Below are 18,767 nucleotides of genomic sequence, written 5' to 3'. Positions count from 1 at the left end.
GTTTGTCCTCAATGTTGTTGGAACAGATTATACTATACACTCCAACATGTAACCAGTGATTTTCAAAGGGCAGCATATTTTTTTAAAAATGGTATACACTCAACTTATAACAAAAAAAAAAAGAGAGGACAAACACTTTCAGTTTGTAGCACCTGTGCTGTGAATTCAACTTCCAGAAAAGACCCCATAGCTGGATTATATACAGTACTGCATGAGTGTGGCAAATAACTATGTAGCAATTTTATGATTGTACTAGTTTAAGTTGCTGTTAATTTGGAAAGAAGGAAGCAGCATCATCACTTACGGTGCACTGAATCTATAAAGGATATTTTTTTCTAGAAAAACCTTATACCCTTGTTAGAGAAATTAGAAACTTCAAGTTTATGCTTATTATATATTGATAACAAATGCCGATATAAAAACATAGTACTGTAACTTCTGTTGTGGCAGATTTTATAAAAAGGGATTAGGTTCTTACCTTGCTAATATCTTTTCTAATAGATAGGTGCATCATTCGGGATGAGCAGGTAATAATATCCAAGTGCTTGCGAGCCGTGCAGAAGGAATCCACTCCAGTTTTTGAATCCCTCCTCCTTCACCAGAGTGCTCTGCTGCTCCCTTCAGTTTGTTTCAAAGTAGGTGATAGCTCCATAGAGGAAGACATGTAAAGGAGGGGTACGGGGAAACTCCCCAAACTCCTCTTCCGTTTTTCTCTGAAATCAACATAAACAGGTTATACACTGTCATTCAACAATCAAATCGGAAACATTTGTGTGGTACAATTATAACCCCCAAAGTATTATAGTAATAGTATAGGCTGTAGACCCTGAAGGCCTGACCAACATGCAAATATTAGTTTGGATTTTAACTTTCTGACAGAGAAAGCAAGCAGATGCAGGACATAAATGACAGGGAAGGGCTCCAGATTGACACATCTATCTACTAGAAAAAATATTAGCAAAGTAAGAACCTAATCTCTTTTTCTAGTGCAATAGATGTTTCATTCTGGACAAGCGGGACATACAAAAGCAGTCCCAGAAACCTAGGGCAGGACCACTGCACCAGCCTGTAACGCTGAGGACCCAAAGGTCGAATCCTTCCTTGCCGTTATATCCACTCTGCAAATTTGGAAAATGTATGTAGAGTGGACCAAGTCATTACCCTACAGATCTCCTGGGGGGGGGGGGGGGAGAAGACTACCTGAGTTTCTGCCCACAAAGCAATCACACTTCTAGTCGAATACGCCTTTACAGAAATTGGTGACTTGTTTTCCACAAGCAATATATGCTGATGAATGGCCCCCACCTGGAAATTGTGGCTTTGGAAGCCGGTGCACTGTGCCCAACTGGATTTGTAAACATCAACAAGATGTTCAGAGAGCCTGAACTTATTGGTGACCTCTTTTAGCGGCCAACTTCAGCAGAATCCAGTCATCTTTTTGGAACCTGTGAACAGGAATGCCAGCAATCTGACTTCCTGACTGACATGGAACTCCGAAACAACCTTTGACAAAAATAGATGCAACAGCGCACAAAAACTCCAGTTTTAGTGAATTTAAGAAAAGGTTCCCTGCAAGAACGGTCTTAGAGCTATAGGCCCTTTCTCGCTGAGGTAATGGCCACAAGAAAAACCATTTTGAGCATCAGGTCCATCAAAGATGCTTCCATAACAATGGCTCGTATGGAGCTAGGCTAAGAGCCTGTGAAACCACGTTAAGGTCCATAAAGGGAATGGAAGTTTCCAGGGGGTCTGAGATGCAATGCTCCCTTTAGATGTCTGGATGAGGCTCCAATGTAGCTATTTGGTCACGAGCCCTAAAATAAGAGAGTGCCGCTACTTGGACTCTAAGGGATGCCATTGTTAGTCCCCTGTCAGTCAGCCTGGAAGAAGGCCAACACCGCAGAGACTGCAGCATAGAAGATTTCTCCTTTCCTTTGATGCACCAGTGCTGGAAAGATTTCCATGCCTTAGCATAGGCAGAGACCATTGATGGCTAACTGCTCTCAGATTGCTTGCAATCCTGTGGAGAATCAGGCCTATCATAGGCTACGGAAAAAAAATGTATAAGAGCTCGCTCTTAAGCCATGGCCGGACCAGAGTGTCCACATCCACGCTTCTGTGTTTGGATCTTCGACTGAAGAATCTGGCCACCTTCTTATGTCTTAACTGACACTATCAGATCAAATGTTGTGCAACATCAGTGATGACCAATGGCTTGAAAAGATTGCTGCAGACAGTTTCCACTAGCCCAGATTAAGCATTTGTCTGCTGAGGAAAATGGCTTGGAGATTGTCCATTTCTGCTATATGTGCTGCTGAAAGAGCCATAAGATGAAGCTCCACCTACTTGAACAGTAAGCGAGCTTCCATACTCAGCTGCATACTCTTGGTGCCTCCCTGGCAACCAACATACGCCACCACTACAGCATTGTCCCTTCAATCTCTTCTGCAGTTTGCAAGGCCAAATGAATAGTTCAAAGTTGTAATCTGTTGATCGACCACTCCTTCTGGATAAGGTAAGCTCCTCTTCAAACCTAGCAAGTTGGCATCCAGTGTCACAATTACCTAGTGGATATTAGGAGGGGCATGCCCCTTGACAATGCCCACGGGTGGAGCCATCAGTCCATCCTGGCCCGGGCTACCATGTCCACAGTAGGGGCATCTGCAGGAAATCCAATTCCGGTGACCACTAAGATAGAAATGTGTTCTGGAGAAGATGCATGCGAGTCTCTGCCCAGTGAACCTCATCTATTGTGGCCATTCTGGAACCTAGTATTTAGAAATAGTGACACAGACGGAACTGAAATAGCCAGCTTCGGTCTGCGTGCCTGAGGTAGACAGACACGGCCATCTGCTGTGTTGAAAAAGCCCCATGGTAGTCCAGAGATTGTGATTTGAATCAGTTGACTCATTTGGAAATTCACTATAAACCCTGGCTCTGCAGGACACTGACCACAAGGTTCCACTATTTGTTCCCCTTCTGGGAATGATGAAGCTCTAATCAGTCAGATACCCAGGAATGGCTGAACCTGCAAGGCTATCTTGCACAGGTGGGCAGCCACCACCACAATCACTTTGGTGAACGTGCAAGATGCCGATGCCAGCCCAAAGGGAAAGACCGAGAACTGGTAATGGTCTTCCAGGACATGAAACTTCAGGAACTCTGTGGTCTGAAAATATGGGAATGAGCAGTTAAAGCTCTGTCAAATCCAGAAAGGCCAGACACTTGCCCGGAGCTGCTGCCACTATGACTGATCATACCATCTCCATGTGACATAGGATCCACAGGGGATTTCCACTCATTTGAGCCCCTGAAGGGCACATCAAAGTATATGGAGAATGTGCCTGCACCCAAATCTTCGAGCAAGACAGAAATTCTAACAGCTTCTGAGTTGTAGCCACGACCTTGCTTGCTTTCTCTGGATACCCCACCAGAGAGTGCAACAACCAGTCCATCAAAGGCTGGGCAAATTCAAGCTTGCAACCGCTCTGAATGATTAATCAAGATGTACCCAGGCTCCCACCCAACGTCTGCATAGAGAAGAAGCAGACCGAGGTCTGAAGCCGACAGGCCGATCCCTTATGGTACCTGTTAGCCAGACCTGGCATCATTGTGCTTTCATGAAAGTTGAAGTGGAACGAAACTGGCAGTTTGGCTCCACCTAGGACCTGGACATCTCCATCTGGATCCCCGACTCCGAGAGGCAGCTCCTCCTAAGGACCGCAGAAAGCACCTGGAGCCACAAAAATAAGACCACCCGGAGTCACTAAAGGTTTGTGGGCTGCCGTCAGGTAGAGAGGGTCAGCTGGCCATCTGCCAAGCTGGTCATGCCCATTCATAACATCTGAGTCTTGAAAGAAGTCTGCTGAGGTTAGCCTCTGTGGGGAGAGATTGAAAAACCCAAAATTTGGCTCATGACTGATTATGCCGTAGAGAGAATCATAAGAACATAAGAAGTTGCCTCCGCTGAGGCAGACCAGAGGTCCATCTCGCCCAGCGGTCCGCTCCTGCAGTGACCCATCAGACCCACTGCCTGAGCAGTGGTCCCAGACTATCACTATGACCTACCTCTACTCCTATCTGTACCCCTCAATTCCTTTATCCTCTAGGAACCTATCCAAACCTTCTTTGAAGCCTTGTAACGTGCTCCGGCCTATCACAGCCTCCGGAAGCGCGTTCCATGTATCCACCACCCTCTGGGTGAAAAAGAACTTTCTGGCATGTGTTCTAAACCTGTCCCCTTTTAATTTCTCCGCGTGCCCCCTTGTACTTGTGGTTCCCCATAATCTGAAAAATCTGTCCCTGTCTACCTTTTCTATACCCTTCAGGATCTTGAAGGTTTCTATCATGTCTTCTCTAAGTCTCCGCTTTTCCAGGGAGAACAGCCCCAGCTTTTTCAGTCTGTCAGTATATGAGAGGTTTTCCATACCCTTTATCAGTTTAGTTGCTCTTCTCTGGACTCCCTCAAGTACCGCCATGTCCTTCTTGAGGTACGGCGACCAGTACTGGATACAGTATTCCAGATGCGGGCGCACCATTGCATGATACAGTGGCAGGATGACTTCCTTCGTCCTGGTCGTGATACCCTTCTTAATGATACCCAACATTTTGTTTGCTTTTCTTGAGGCTGTGGCGCACTGTGCCGATGCCTTCAAAGTTGTGTCTACCATCACTCCCAGGTCTCTTTCATGGTTACTTACCCCTAGCAGTGATCCCCCCATTTTGTAGCTGAACATCGGGTTCTTTTTCCCTACATGCATGACCTTGCATTTCCCTACGTTAAAGCTCATTTGCCACTTTTTGGCCCATTCTTCTAGCATCGTTAGGTCTCTTTGCAGATCTTCGCAGTCTTCCATGGTTTCAACCCTGCGGTAGAGTTTGGTGTCATCCGCAAATTTAATAACTTCGCAATTTGTTCCCGCCTCCAGGTCATTAATAAATATATTGAACAGGAGCGGTCCCAGCACCGACCCCTGCGGAACTCCGCTCGTGACCCATTGCCAGTCTGAGTAATGGCCCTTTACTCCAACCATCTGTTTCCTGCCAGCCAGTTACAAAATCCACTCCATCCAATAAGAGCTAGGACAAAGGATAGCCCTCCACCAGCTCAAGACACCACACCTTGGATGACAGATGTGTGACACAAAGAAGTTACCACAGATGCTTTGATTCACAAGGCTAGTTATTCAAATTGCCTATTAAGAATCACATCTACTTTGAAGTCTAAATAACCTATAATACCATGTCTCCCACACTTGTCAGGGACACACGCTTGGTAACCTGCAAGGAATTTATCTTGGGCTGAGTGAACAATTGCAGACATTCCTGTGCCATCAGATACAGCCAAGGCATTGTCATGGCTACTGAAAAGGACCCTGCATAAGCATCCCAATGCTCAGGGACCAATACAACTATACCAGGATACCAGAAAATGCATAAGACTGGGCTCTTATTCCACTCATTATAGAGCAGGGAGCCTAGGGAACCTGCTGGAAAACCAAATTGACCTCCTGTAAAGAATCAGTAAAACATCTAACAGAGCTGAGAGTCTGAACAGTAGTGCTGCCCAATTCAGGAAAAAAAAATTCGATTCGATTCAGCCTACTGAATTGGTTTTTTGATTCAATTTTCCTGCCCAATTGAGTGTTTTTTTCAAACATCCTGGTGGGTTTATTTTATAGCCTCTTCACTCCCTTTGCCTTCTCCTAACCACACTGGCGCTGTGGTGTAAACAAAATAAACAAACAAAAAACACTTTTCCTCTCTCTGTTAAATCCTAGCTCACGTTTGCGGTCTAACACCAGCTCTGGCAGCATACATGTTTCAAATCTGACATATTGTAATTACAAAATGGAAAATAAAATTAGTTTTTCTACCTTTTCTTGTCTGGTCATTATTCATATATCTTGTTGGTCCCAGGCTCTGGTTGTCTTCTGATAACTTGCTTGCCAGGGTCTCCTTCTTTCTTCTTTCTCCCTGCTAACCATCCATCTTCCATCTCTGTCCTCCCCTTCCGTTTTCCTTCCCTCCTCCGGAGGTTTGGCATCTTTTTTTTCATCTCCATCCACAGATCCACGTTTTCTTAACCACCCTTTCATCCAGTATCTCTCCCTCCTTCCCCACCACCCCAGGGTCCACCATCTCTCCCTTTCTTTTCCCAACTACCCACCTATCAAGTATCTTTATCCCCCCCTCCACACCATCCCTTGTGTTCAACTTCTCTCCCTTTCTGTTCCTTCCCTCCCTAAATCCCATTGTTCATCATCTCTCTCCCTCTCCTCTATTTTTAAACCCATTATTTCTTCCCCCCCCAAAGTCTGGCATATGCATATCTCTTTGAAACCCCTTCCCTCCCTTCGTGTACTTCTACACCAGGGCCCCCCCTGAAGGCCTGTCCCCCCACCATCCCTGGCCTTTCCCCCCCTTAAAGGACTGCACCCCCCCAAGGCCTGTCCCACCCCATGAAGGACTGCCCCCCTTTGAAGGCCTGTCCCCCCTTAAAGGCCTGTTCCCCGTTAAATACCTGTTCACCCCTTGAAGGCCTGTTCACCTCTTGAAGGCCTGCACCCCCCCAAGGCCTGTCCCACCCCATGAAGGACTACCCCCCCCGAAGGCCTACACCCCCAAAGGCCTGCACCCCCCCCAGGCCTGTCCCACCCCCTGAAGGACTGCCCCCCCGAAGGACTGCGGCCCCCCCCAAAAGACTGCGCACCCCCCCCCCGGGAAGGCCTCTGTGTTCCCCCTGGCTTCCCCAAACCGTTTACCTTACAGCTTCAGCCGAAGATTGCGGTTACAGCTCTTTGCACTGCAGTGCAAAGAGCTGTTTCCTCTGCTGCGGTCCTGCCCTTCCTCTGACATCAGAGGAAGGGCGGGACCGCTGAGGGCCACCACCATATATGACGCACACGCACCTGCCTGCGACCCTGCAGCTGCCAACAGGGAAGGCTTGCTCTGTCACAGTAAGGGCATAGTAAAAGACCCTTCATCCTCTAAGATTCCCTTGGAAAGGCACACCAGAACCTGGCCAGCCTCTGAACTTGAGGCAGACGCACCCTGAGAGTCCAAACCCCTTTGTGTGCCTCCCGGTGCGCTGCCAGACTCTCCCTGTGCATTTCGGCCATGCTGAAAGGCTCTCCACAACAAACTGAAATTCTGGAGAAAATCCCTTATTAGGCAGTGCTGAGTCTCCTTTAGATGACTCCAGTTGTGTCTCTTGGGCTCTGCACACCCCTGCGTTTAGGATGACTGCCATTCTGGGGATCCTGAAAGAATTTAATCCCAACCAACAGACTGCCTGACTGTTTCTCAGCCCTAGAGAGCAAAGGGGAGGCTAAGCCAAATGCTCCCCCCCCTTTCACATGCTGCATAGCATGTGGCGCAAGGGTTCTCTTCAGGAACCCATCCAGTGCAAACCTGGCATGAAAGAGATAAAAGAGCCTGGAGGACTACATCCTTGCTGGTTTTGAGACAAAGTGAGGTGATTTGAAGCTTCTCTATAAAGCTTAAAAAAAAAAAATAATCTGGAAATCCAAGATGGCCATTACAGCAGCGTTTTGGTGCCAGAAGACGGCTCCAAAATGCTTAAACCAAAATAAAAAATAGTGATTTTAGAGGTAGAGGAACCTAATGGAACAGGCAGAAATCTTTAAAAATAAGATTTACAGACACCCCCCCCCCCCCGCCTCCCGATTTTCCTCATAGGCTGTAACAGCTTTACTCACTGTGACCTGTGCTGGCAATGTGCTGCAGCCTGCCTCAGCTCCAAAGGTAGCTGGGTTTGGGAGAAGAAATCACTGCCTCAAACGGAATGTCTTTCCAGCACTGAATCTTTGGGCTTCCAATCTAACCTGTGTCCGACTGAGCCTCCAACCCCTGCAAACCTGCAAAGAAGGGGAGGGGGCAAAATGCAGCCGGCACCCTATGAGACTCCACTGAGCCCCCTACAGATGCCTAGCAGCCTGCATTTGAGCCTCTGCAATGTAGCAGATGAACAGTGCTACAAGGGGAATGGACCCCAAGCTCCAAACAGGCTTCTGAAGGCTGGCCAACAGATATCACAAAGGAGTGATCTGTCAGCTACAGACCTCAGTCTGCTTCTCTTCCACACAGACATTGTTGGACCCTCAACTAGAGGAGCCCTTAGCACCAAAATCAGGACAGGACAGACACCTTCCGGTTTATGTGCAGAAGGAAAACTGAAGGGGGCAGCAGGGCCCTCTGATGAAGGAGGGGGGATTCAGAAACTGGAATGGATTCCTTCTGCACAGCTTGCAAGCACTAGGATGTTACCTGCTCGCCCAGAATGGCACACAAGAAATTGCTTTAAGCAGCTGTTAGAGAAACCCAAATCTAAATAAAGAAAACAAAGAAGGAAAGATAACAGGAAAACCTGATCTACTGCTTACAAATTTCATTCAGATATAGTTTTATATACCATCTTCCAGTTTCCATGTTGTAGATCCAAAGTTCATCTCTCGGTAGATAACAGTCATAATATCCTCTAATTGGTGCATTCTGCTGAGACATATATATTGGATATCATCAGATGAGAAACTTTTACATAGAAAAATCTTAAAACTGGTAATACAACCTGCCTTTTTCATCCTTGCAATCCAATGCGAAGAGCTAATATTTTTATACATGGCAACTGCCAGTATATGCAGCTGACAGGTTGGAAGCAGATATCTGGCAAATGTTTAGAAACGTAAACAAACTGTGGTAGCACTTATTTTACAGCAGGCCTTGTTTTACATTGTGCGACCCATTTGCTATAATGAATGCCAAAAGCATTAGTATACACTAACATGGTGGCACATTATATTACATGTCTGCCACCATGATCCGGAAATATACACACACAGTTTACTTTACTGAAATTGAATCTGCAAAAATCTTTCCTTATTTCTCCTAAATGTAAGAGATTAGTCACCTTTAGCCAAACTTTAGCCCACAGAAAAATCCCAATTGATAGAAAGCCTGAACCATGAAATTCGACAAGAACAAAAAAAAAACCAACAATACATTTCAATCCTCAACTGTACTCCTAAGCAGGTTTTACAGTATAACATTATAGTTTGACAGGAAACAGTATTTAAGTATCAAGTACTGGAGCTTACATCTTTAGCTGTTAGCTATAGTTTTGTGTGTGCTTGTCACCCTTAATAAAATTATAAAATGTTTACAGCATTCCATTTTAAATACCGATTGTGATATGATTAAATACTGACAATTTAACTAGATTTTAAAAATGTATAAGTAAGATAAGACTGGTTGCGTTAATGTTTTAAATGTATTTGGCTCCGTGTTTATATTCATACAGTATTTTGGTATAAAGTCATTTATAAGTCCACTATGAAACTCTAGCAGTCAAAAAACTATAGTTATTAGTAGAGTTAAGTGCATTTACCAAAGAGTTCTGCATGATTAGGTCAAGATCATATTCTTCCAGAGAACATTTCTATTACTAGTAAAATCAGTTAATATTCCTTTACCCTGGCCTGTTCCCTGAAAGGAAACAGGATCCTGAGGGTTTTTTTCTAGTGGCAGGACCTATACTGTGCAATTCCTTGCTTTTAGAATCGAGATGAGTGAAGCCATGTTATGCTTTTAGCCATTTCCTATGTCTTTTAGCCATTTCCTATGTATTACTAATTATCTGGAATTTAAGAAAGCTTGAGATTGTAAAGTAGTAGCTCCAAGGGCCACCAAAAAGATTTCAAGCTTACACATACCACTAGTTTTGGGCTCCTTTTATTAAAATGGTATTGGAGGTTTCTACTGCAGGCCAGCAAGGTAAATGCTCTGATGCTCATAGAATTTCTATGAGTATCAGAGCATTTACCTCACCGTCCCATGATAAAAACCTCTAGTGCCGTTTAATTTTAACCCAGCATTTGTAAACTGCCTTGATTTACTTGTTCAGACTGGGTATTAAACATTAAAAATTAATACTAATATTGATTCTACAACAAACCTAAGCACACAACCGGGCAGAGCTCTGGGTTTCTGGCCAGAAATATCTAAGAAAAAGGACCATTTAAATTAAATGATTAATTTATAGAGTGTATACGGTTGGGCCCACTGGATGGACCATTCGGGTCTTTATCTGTCATCATTTACTGTGTTACTATGTTACTTCAAGGATATATTTTAAAAACTCATTTTATTTTAGATCAACAGTAGCAAATATCATAAATGAAGACAACTGAGAAACACACTTAAGAGAAGCTTGTACAGTAGTTACTATATCAAGTGGGCAAGATTGAAATTAACACAGTTACAGGATCTGAAGAGCATTTCAGCCAATTGTTTGAGGGCCACATGTTGGAAACTACTGTTGTATAGTCCGAGACAATAGGTACATAAGAACAGTCAGACTGAATCAGACTAAAAGGTCCATCTAAGCTCAGTATCCTGCATCTAACCATGACCATTCCAGATCACAAGTACCTGATAGAATACAAAACAGCAGCAGGATTTGATACTACCAACCCTTAGGTGTCTATATTAATAATTTCCAGCGAGTTATCCAAATTTTTTTTTCTATGCATGGAAGGCGAAAATATTTTGATTTTCTATAGCTGGGACATGTTGACTTGAGTGTGTTGGTGATGTCTTTCAGTAATGCAGCAAATTAATCTGATTAAAACGAAACTGAAAACCAGGATTCAGTAAAACATGCTAGAAGCTCTGTTACGCATTCAAAGCTACATGAAGAGCAAAGGGATCCTTTACAATAGATTTATCCCAACAGTAATGTTGAGTAAATTCAATTCCAGCATTTATTCAACCGATGATCATGACAATGACGATCTAACTGACGAATAACTTTGCAAATGAATAAAGGTATGACTTTAATTATAGTTGATCTTGCAATTTTTAAATGTTATGTACTCTTAGGAATATGAAGAAATATGAGGGGGTGCTGAAAAATTCCCAGCTCATCCAAGGAAGTTGGGGCAGTCTCCATCGAGGGTTATACACTTAGTCCAGCATGTTTCCACTTTTTTCATTCAGTCAGAAAAGTACTGAACAAAAAAAAGTAGGAACTTGCTGGACTAAGTGTATAGCCCTCAACGGAGACAGTCCCAACTGAAGTTAGTTGGGCTAAGAACTTTTCAGCACCCCCTCGGACATTGGGCTGTTTTTGGGCTGCTTTTTCAAGGTAATTGGGCAGGATTATAAAAAAGTATCTGACAACACTGGATCGGATTTTTGCCAGGTATTTGTGACTTGGACTAAGGGAAGAAAGCTTAGGGGTCAAGGGATGCCACCACTGAAATTGGTTCAGGGTGCCATAATCCTTTGAGTCGGCCTTATTCTAAAGTATTTAAATAAATACATAGGCAGCTAAGTCAAGATGCTATTAATTAAATGCAGTAGTATACAAACAGTGACACAGTAAGTGTAGGAGATGCCTGGGGCGCTGGCACCTCCTGCACCCCCATTCCTTCCCACCCCCCATTCCACACTTGTGCTCTCCCTCCCCACCCCCACGTATCTCTAAATTAATGCCAGCGCAAGTGCTTCGGCAGCATGCTCCTCGCGCCAGCATTGGATTTCCCTCTAACATCACTTCCTGGCCCCATGACCCAGAAGTGATTCAGAGGGGAACCAGGCTGAAGTTGCTCACGCTAGCAAAGTTAATACAGAGGTACGGGGTGGGGGGAGGGATGGCGTGAGTGTGGCGTGGGGGAGAGGAGCCAGCACCTCGACCGACTAAGTGCCTGGGGCGGTCCACACTACGCCACTATACATAAAGATCAGTCATTTCAGATTTCAAACCTTAAAATCTGAAGTAAACATTAATATCAACTTCGATTATATAAGATAAATGATTACATATCATCATAGATCACATAGCTGGAATATAATAACCTGCAAGGCAGCTTTACTGCCAACATGAAATTGTATACAGCACAGAAGACAAACAGAGCCAAGGCAATTGATAAGCAACAGTGCACAGCTGCCAACAGTATCCAGTGAGAGCCTGAAGGACTTTTTTTTTTTTTTTGCAAATACTGTACAGACATCAACTTTCACATTTCAGCAGTACTAGCACAAAGGAATAACTGGGTGGTGTAGAACGGGTACAAATGGATCAATTTTTTACTGCATCAAGATTTACAAAGATTAGGAGACAGTCGAAGTTAGAGTACCGTATTTTCACTCCATAAAACGCACTTTTTTCCCCCAAAAAAGTGGGTGGAAATAAGGGTACATCTTATTGAATGAATGCAACCTTCCCTTCCCTTCCCCCCCCCCCCCCCCGGTACCTTCCAAACTGTATGGAGTCTACCAATGTTTTCAGCAGGGCGTGCGCGCAGTAGCAGCATGCTGGCCTCCCTTGTGGGCCGAGGCTCCGTTGTGTTGTTAAAGGGTGTGCAGAGAACCGGCCAGGAGAAGCGCGCGGCTGGGGAATGATGTCAGTGCACCATGAGCCTGGGTCCTGTTGCAGCCCAAGAACGGTGGCTGCTGCCTTCCTACAATGACCAGTCGAGGACGCTCTAGGCTGTGAGGAGCATTGGGGGTGCCCCTGCTGGTCTCCAGCCTGGAAGGTAATCGCTTTGCCCAGGTGGGGATGCCCCCAAGAGACTTGTGGGGCATGTGATAAACAGTACATTACAGATGAACTGTGAATAATGTTAAATATTCAAATTGAAACAGGACACACATGTTTCTCTACATTTCAACATTATTCCTGTTTAAGATAGAATAGATAATTTATCTATGGAAAGATTTTTAAGTATACTTTTTTTGTACGAAAAGCATACTATATGAGAAAAAAATCTTGAGAATCTTCAAACAGTACATAAATTAATCCAAACTTAAATCAGTTCATTCTGCTGAGCATATAATATTTATGTACTGTACAATTGACCCTCCATATCTGCAGGGGCTCGGTTCCAGAATCCCCCCCCCCCCTCTCCGAGAGTGCTTTTGACTCTTAACTCCTCTCACCTTGGGTTCTGCATTCCCAACCCTATATGTCTGTTTGTCCAAGTTAGATTGTAAGCTCTTCTGAGCAGGAACTGTCTATAAATGTCAAAATGTACAGCGCTGTGTATGCATTTCAGCGCTATATAAGTGATAAGTAGTAGTAGTAGGAAGCCTTCGCTTTCTACTCGTGTTCTTTTCTGTCGGGCCCTGCATCTTCCAGCAGCGGTAAATCACTGTTTGGGTTGACCCCGATCCTACTACGCTGCATCCTATCTGGCTGACACAACTTCCCGGGCTGCGAGTTGTTACCACCGCTGGAAGAATAGAGAGGTTTGAAGGACTGGGGGGCAGGACAGAATTCTGAGATGGTAATGAACTCGGAGGCAGAGGGAGGTGGAACCAAATGGCTGAAAAAACTGGAGGCTTGGGGAGGGGAGGATGATGCTACTATTAAAGATCTAGCAGATCCCAGGATTCCAGGAAACCATCTTTTACACTGTGCCTGCATACCACTGGAGCCGCTCCTCTGCTTGTATGCTGGCTCTGTGTGACACACTTCCGGGGTGGTCACACACCAGCTGAGAACCACTGCAGTAGTTACCTGAATCTATAACCACAGGTGTACAGGGCGGGGACAGAGTGCAGAGCCTGGCAGGGAGAGGGGCTGGCTGCATAGCCTGGTAGAGCAGGGAGGGAAGGGGGCTGGGTGCAGAGCCTGGCAGGGAGTGAGGGGTGCTGGGTGCACAATTTGGTTCAGAATGTTTTCTTTCTTGTTTTCCTCCTCTAAATCTAGGGTGGGTCTTATGGTGTGAAAAATACTGTAATACTTTTAAAATCAACAGAAGGAAATTTTTTTTCACTCAGAATAGTTAAGCTCTGGAACACAATGCCAGAGGATTTGGTAAGAGAAGTTAATGTAGCTAGTTTAAAGGAAGGTTTGGGCAAGTTCCTGGAGGAAAAGTCCATAATCTGTTATTGCAACAGACATGGGGGAAGCCACTGCTGCTACTATTTGGATTTTTGCCAGGTATTTGTGACTTGGATTGGCCTCCGTGAAAACAGGACACTGGGCTAGATGGACCATTGGTCTGACCCAGTAAGGCTATTCTTATGTTCTTAAGATGTCTCCATCTCAAGCTGTTTACAAATCCCCATCATCGAGGTTATCACGGAAAAGCAGGCCACAAAGCTCCCGGCAAGCTTTTTTGTTGTTGTTGTTGTCATTTTAACGGTTGCTTATTGGGACCCACTTACTGCTCGGGGAACACGAAAGGCCTTACAGAGCTCACCGGGGGAAAGAAAGGACCTTCATTCGTTCTCCAGTTGGTACCTTGTATCCGCCCCACACAAACATGCTTTGACCATCGGTGACAGCAACATGCCCGCTGCGCTCGGCAGGTCCAGCTTTTCCTGGGCTCTCCGTAACTTCGTCGTCGTCCTCCTCTTCTGCCTCTGTCTCCTCCTCCTCTTCCTCTTCCTCGGCCTGTAGCTCTCGATTCCCATCCGCCATCTTACGACCGTACACTGTTTACAAACTACACCAACAAAAGGTGCGCAGGAGTCGGGTGCACAGCAAGAGGAATAACGCAGCCGGCGACTTGACGCTGGTTTTCACTCACAGACACCCATGAATTCCCCCCACCACAGCTAGACTGTCTGAAGCGCTTTGTGCGTGCTTGCGTGCGTAGCGTGTTACGTCATTTTGGAAACCTAACAGCGTGGGGTTTAATTTTTTTGCGCTTTTTCTTATCATCTAGGTGCGGAAACTTTATACTAATGGAGCTAAGTGGGCGTGTGTTGAACGTTACAAACTGATAGATCGCCTTATTTAATCCCATCTGGGATTGAAAGACGTTATTGGGACAAGGACACTAGATGTACTACATTTCCCCTTTTTGTCAGGTATTAGATCAGTGCTTCTCAACCCCCAATCCTTAAAGCAGACCTGAGTCCCATCAGATTTTCAAGAGATCTACAATAAATATGCATATGAAACATTTGCACTATCTCCTTTATATCAAGTTTCAAGTTTATTAGGATTTTATATACCGCCTATCAAGGTTATCTAAGCGGTTTTTACAATCAGGTACTCAAGCATTTTCCCTCTCTGTCCCGGTGGGCTCACAATCTATCTAACGTACCTGGGGATATGGAGGATTAAGTGACTTGCCCAGGGTCACAAGGAGCAGCGCGGGGTTTGAACCCACAACCCCAGGGTGCTGAGGCTGTAGCTCCAACCACTGCGCCACACACTCCTCATATATATGTAAATCTAGCTCATGCATATTCATTGTGGATATCCTGACAACCTGATGGTGTGGCTAAAGGACTGGATTAAGAAGCATTGACAATGTATAATGTTGCTGTTCACAGATTCTTAAAGGTGGGAATCCTACATTAATAACAAAACAATTTGATTTTTTTTGTTGCATTAAGTAACCATGGGCATTCATCAATATATTTAAAATAATCTTAATCTACGCTGCTGAATGTTAATCCCCTACCCCAGAACAAGAGGTTGACAGTGTTTACAATATTCACCTGGACACTGGAGCCCTAGGACTGCTTTAGGTTGTTTTACCATTGCTGTTGCTGGACTGGTGAGGAAAATCCTCTGCTGAGTTTGGTATACCTCTGCTGAGTTTGGTATACCCCTTGGAGTACCATACCATACCATAGATTGAAAAGCGACAAATCGCCGGGCCCGGATGGAATCCACCCAAGGGTACTAAAAGAACTGAGAAAGGAAATAGCGGACACACTCTGGCAAATATGTAACCTATCATTGAAAACTGGGGAGATCCCAGAGGACTGGAAAATAGCAAATGTCACGCCTATCTTTAAGAAAGGATCAAGAGGTGACCCGGGAAACTACAGGCCGGTGAGCTTGACTTCGGTTTCGGGTAAGATGATGGAAGCACTGATTAAGGACAGCATCTGCAAGCACATAGAAAAAAATGGGCAGCTGAGGGCAAGCCAACATGGCTTATGCAAGGGAAGGTCTTGCATCACAAACTTACTACACTTCTTTGAGGGAATAAGTAGCCAGATAGACAAAAGGGAACCCATAGACATCATTTACCTCAACTTCCAAAAAGCTTACGACAAGGTACCCCACGAACGGCTGCTTAAGAAGCTGTGGAACCATGGAGTGGAGGGGGATGTATACCGATGGATTAAACACTGGTTGGCGGGCTGAAAACAGAGGGTTGGAGTGAAGGGCAAATACTCAGACTGGCAACGGATCACGAGCGGAGTTCCGCAGGGGTCGGTGATGGGACTGCTCCTGTTCAATATATTTATAAACGATCTGAAGACAGGGACGAAATGTGAGGTTATCAAATTTGCAGATGACACCAAACTCTGCAGCAGGGTTAGAACCACGGAAGACTGTGAAGACCTGCAAAGGGACCTAACGAAACTGGAAGAGTGGGCCAAAAAGTGGCAGATGCGTTTTAATATAGAGAAATGCAAGGTCATGCATGTTGGGAAAAAGAACCCGATGTTCAGCTATACAATGGGGGGAACATTGCTAGGGGTAAGTACCCTTGAAAGAGACCTGGGTGTGCTGGTGGATACAACAATGAAAGCATTGGCACAATCCGCGACAGCCTCAAAGAAAGCAAACAGAATGCTGGGTATCATCAAGAAGGGTATCACGACCAGGACAAAGGATGTCATCATGCCACTGTATCGTGCAATGGTGCGCCCGCATCTGGAGTACTGTGTCCAGTATTGGTCGCTGTACCTCAAGAAAGACATGGTAATGCTTGAGGGGGTCCAGAGAAGAGCGACGAAAATGATAAGAGGTATGGAAAACCTTTCATATGCCGACAGGCTAGAACAGCTGGGGCTGTTCTCCCTGGAAAAGAGGAGACTTAGAGGAGACATGATACAAACTTTCAAGATCCTGAAGGGCATAGATAAGGTAGACAGGGACAGATTCTTCAGACTGTGGGGAACAACAAGTACAAGGGGGCACTCAGAGAAACTGAAAGGGGATAGGTTTAGAACCAATGTCAGGAAGTTCTTCACCCAGAGAGTGGTGGGCACATGGAACGCACTCCCGGAGGTTGTGGTAGGGCAGAAGACACTACAGGGATTCAAAGAAGGTTTGGATAAATTCCTAAAGGATAAGGGGATTGAGGGATACGGACAGAAGTAATGATAGTTTTTTTAGGATGAGGCAGGGAACACTTGACAGGTCATGGACCTGATGGGCCACCGCGGGTGCGGACCGCTGGGCGCAATGGACCTCTGGACTGATCCCGGTGGAGGCAACTTCTTATGTTCTTATGTCACAGCTCCTATAATTTGGAATTTCCTTCCATTACACAGAGAAGAACAAAATTTAGATAAATTTAAGGGCAATTTAAAATGTTTTCTTTTTAAGGACGCTTATAAGTAATTTACCATTTTGATATTTTATCATTTTTAACTTTACCCCCTTTCCTTCCTTGATGTTATTTCCTTTTTTGTTTTCTTTAATAACGGAGTTCTCCCCCCTTTCCTGTTGTTTTAAATCCTACCCTATATTATGTTAGTAGATCTGTGCTAAGTCGTGTTTGTTTTAATATTCTCTCTTTTTTGGCATTTATTATTTTAATGTACAACGCTTTGAATTCTATGTTTAGCATTTAATCAAATTTTAATAAACTATGAAACTACTGTGTGTTGAGAATCTGCATTAATCCCATTAGACCAATCTAGAATTTAAAGTTGTTGTGCTCATCTGCCAGCAAGTGGAGATGGGTAGTCGCACTATATAGCTACAGCACTTCAATGTTGAACTATCAAAGCAGAAAACCTGCGAAACCTAGAAACACTAAAACAACTTCTAGGGCAACACACACTTTATTCCTGAATTTGTAGGTCTAGTCCAGTGGTCAGCAAACTGTGGCTCGCGAGCCGCATGTAGCTCTTTAGCCACTTGAGTGCGGCTCTGCCAGTAGCCAAAATTTTCCTGCACAGAAGGGCCTCAACAGCAACTGTTCTCACAAGCTGCCCCAAAATTTTCCCTCTGCCGCAACTTCCCATTTCTGACAGGGCAGATTGCCGCAGAGGGAAAGCTTCGGGGCAGCTGACGACAGTTTGTGAGAATGGCTCCATCAGAATGGCCCCCCCCCCACCCCCCGTCATCATCCCGGGCCCTCCCCATCAACCCTCCCACCACGAGACGACTGACAAACCTCCCTCCAGCACTCGTCAGCAGCCATAGCACTCTAAACAAGCTGCTTCGCAGTTCGTGGCCTTCTGGTGATTCCCTTTGCAGCGTCACTGCCAGCAACAGCGTTTACAATTAGTTGCTGTTGCTGGCTTCGGGCCTTCTTCTCTGCCGAGTCCTGCCTACTTCCTGTTTCCTTGAAGGCAGGACCCAACAGAGAAGAAGGCCCGAAGCTGGCAACAGCAGCAAATTGTGAATGCTGCTGTTGCCTGAAGAAGTTCATGACGCCAGGCCTTGGAGCAACACAAAGGAATCCAACGAAAACTGCAGTATCGCCAGCCAAAGCAAAAACAAAAAACAAACTGCAGTCTCCTATGTACGAGATGCAGGCAATGTTAATTATACCAAATATTTTATTTTATGCAGTTAAAAATACCACCTTATAACAAACCAAGGGACCTGACACAGTCCGTATTTTGGAAAAAACTCCTTCATCAGAGGTCCATGGTTGCTAAGGTATAAAATAAACCGCAATGCTTTACTAGTTTTGCATCACACATTTTAAGTGGAGAAGGATACCATACAGGCGGTTATTTTATACCTTTCATTGCGGTTTATTTTATACCTTAGCAACCATGGACCTCTGAGGAAGGAGTTTTTTCCG

The 18,767-nt window shown here is 45.0% G+C and overlaps 1 protein-coding gene across 2 annotated transcripts in view; it reads right to left on the bottom strand.

Moving 5' to 3' along the window:
- KLHDC2 (kelch domain containing 2) overlaps positions 1-14,648 on the bottom strand; it is a 106,803-nt gene extending 92,155 nt beyond the window's left edge. The window contains exons 1-2 of one of the 2 annotated variants that reach the window (XM_033951927.1): positions 14,270-14,648; positions 8,435-8,517 (exon numbers count right to left, since the gene is read on the bottom strand). In XM_033951927.1, coding sequence (XP_033807818.1) covers positions 8,435-8,517; positions 14,270-14,449 — 263 coding nt within the window. In that variant the 5' untranslated portion in view covers positions 14,450-14,648. The remainder of the gene's footprint in view (positions 1-8,434; positions 8,518-14,269) is intronic. The other variant, XM_033951928.1, reaches the window with a different exon arrangement.
- Between the last annotated feature and the right edge of the window lie 4,119 nt (positions 14,649-18,767).

This window comes from Geotrypetes seraphini, chromosome 7 (assembly GCF_902459505.1).
Source record: "Geotrypetes seraphini chromosome 7, aGeoSer1.1, whole genome shotgun sequence".
Taxonomy (NCBI): Eukaryota; Metazoa; Chordata; class Amphibia; order Gymnophiona; family Dermophiidae; genus Geotrypetes; species Geotrypetes seraphini.
The sequence above is the reverse complement of the archived record's forward strand: the minus strand, read 5'-3'. Positions and strand labels throughout refer to the sequence as shown.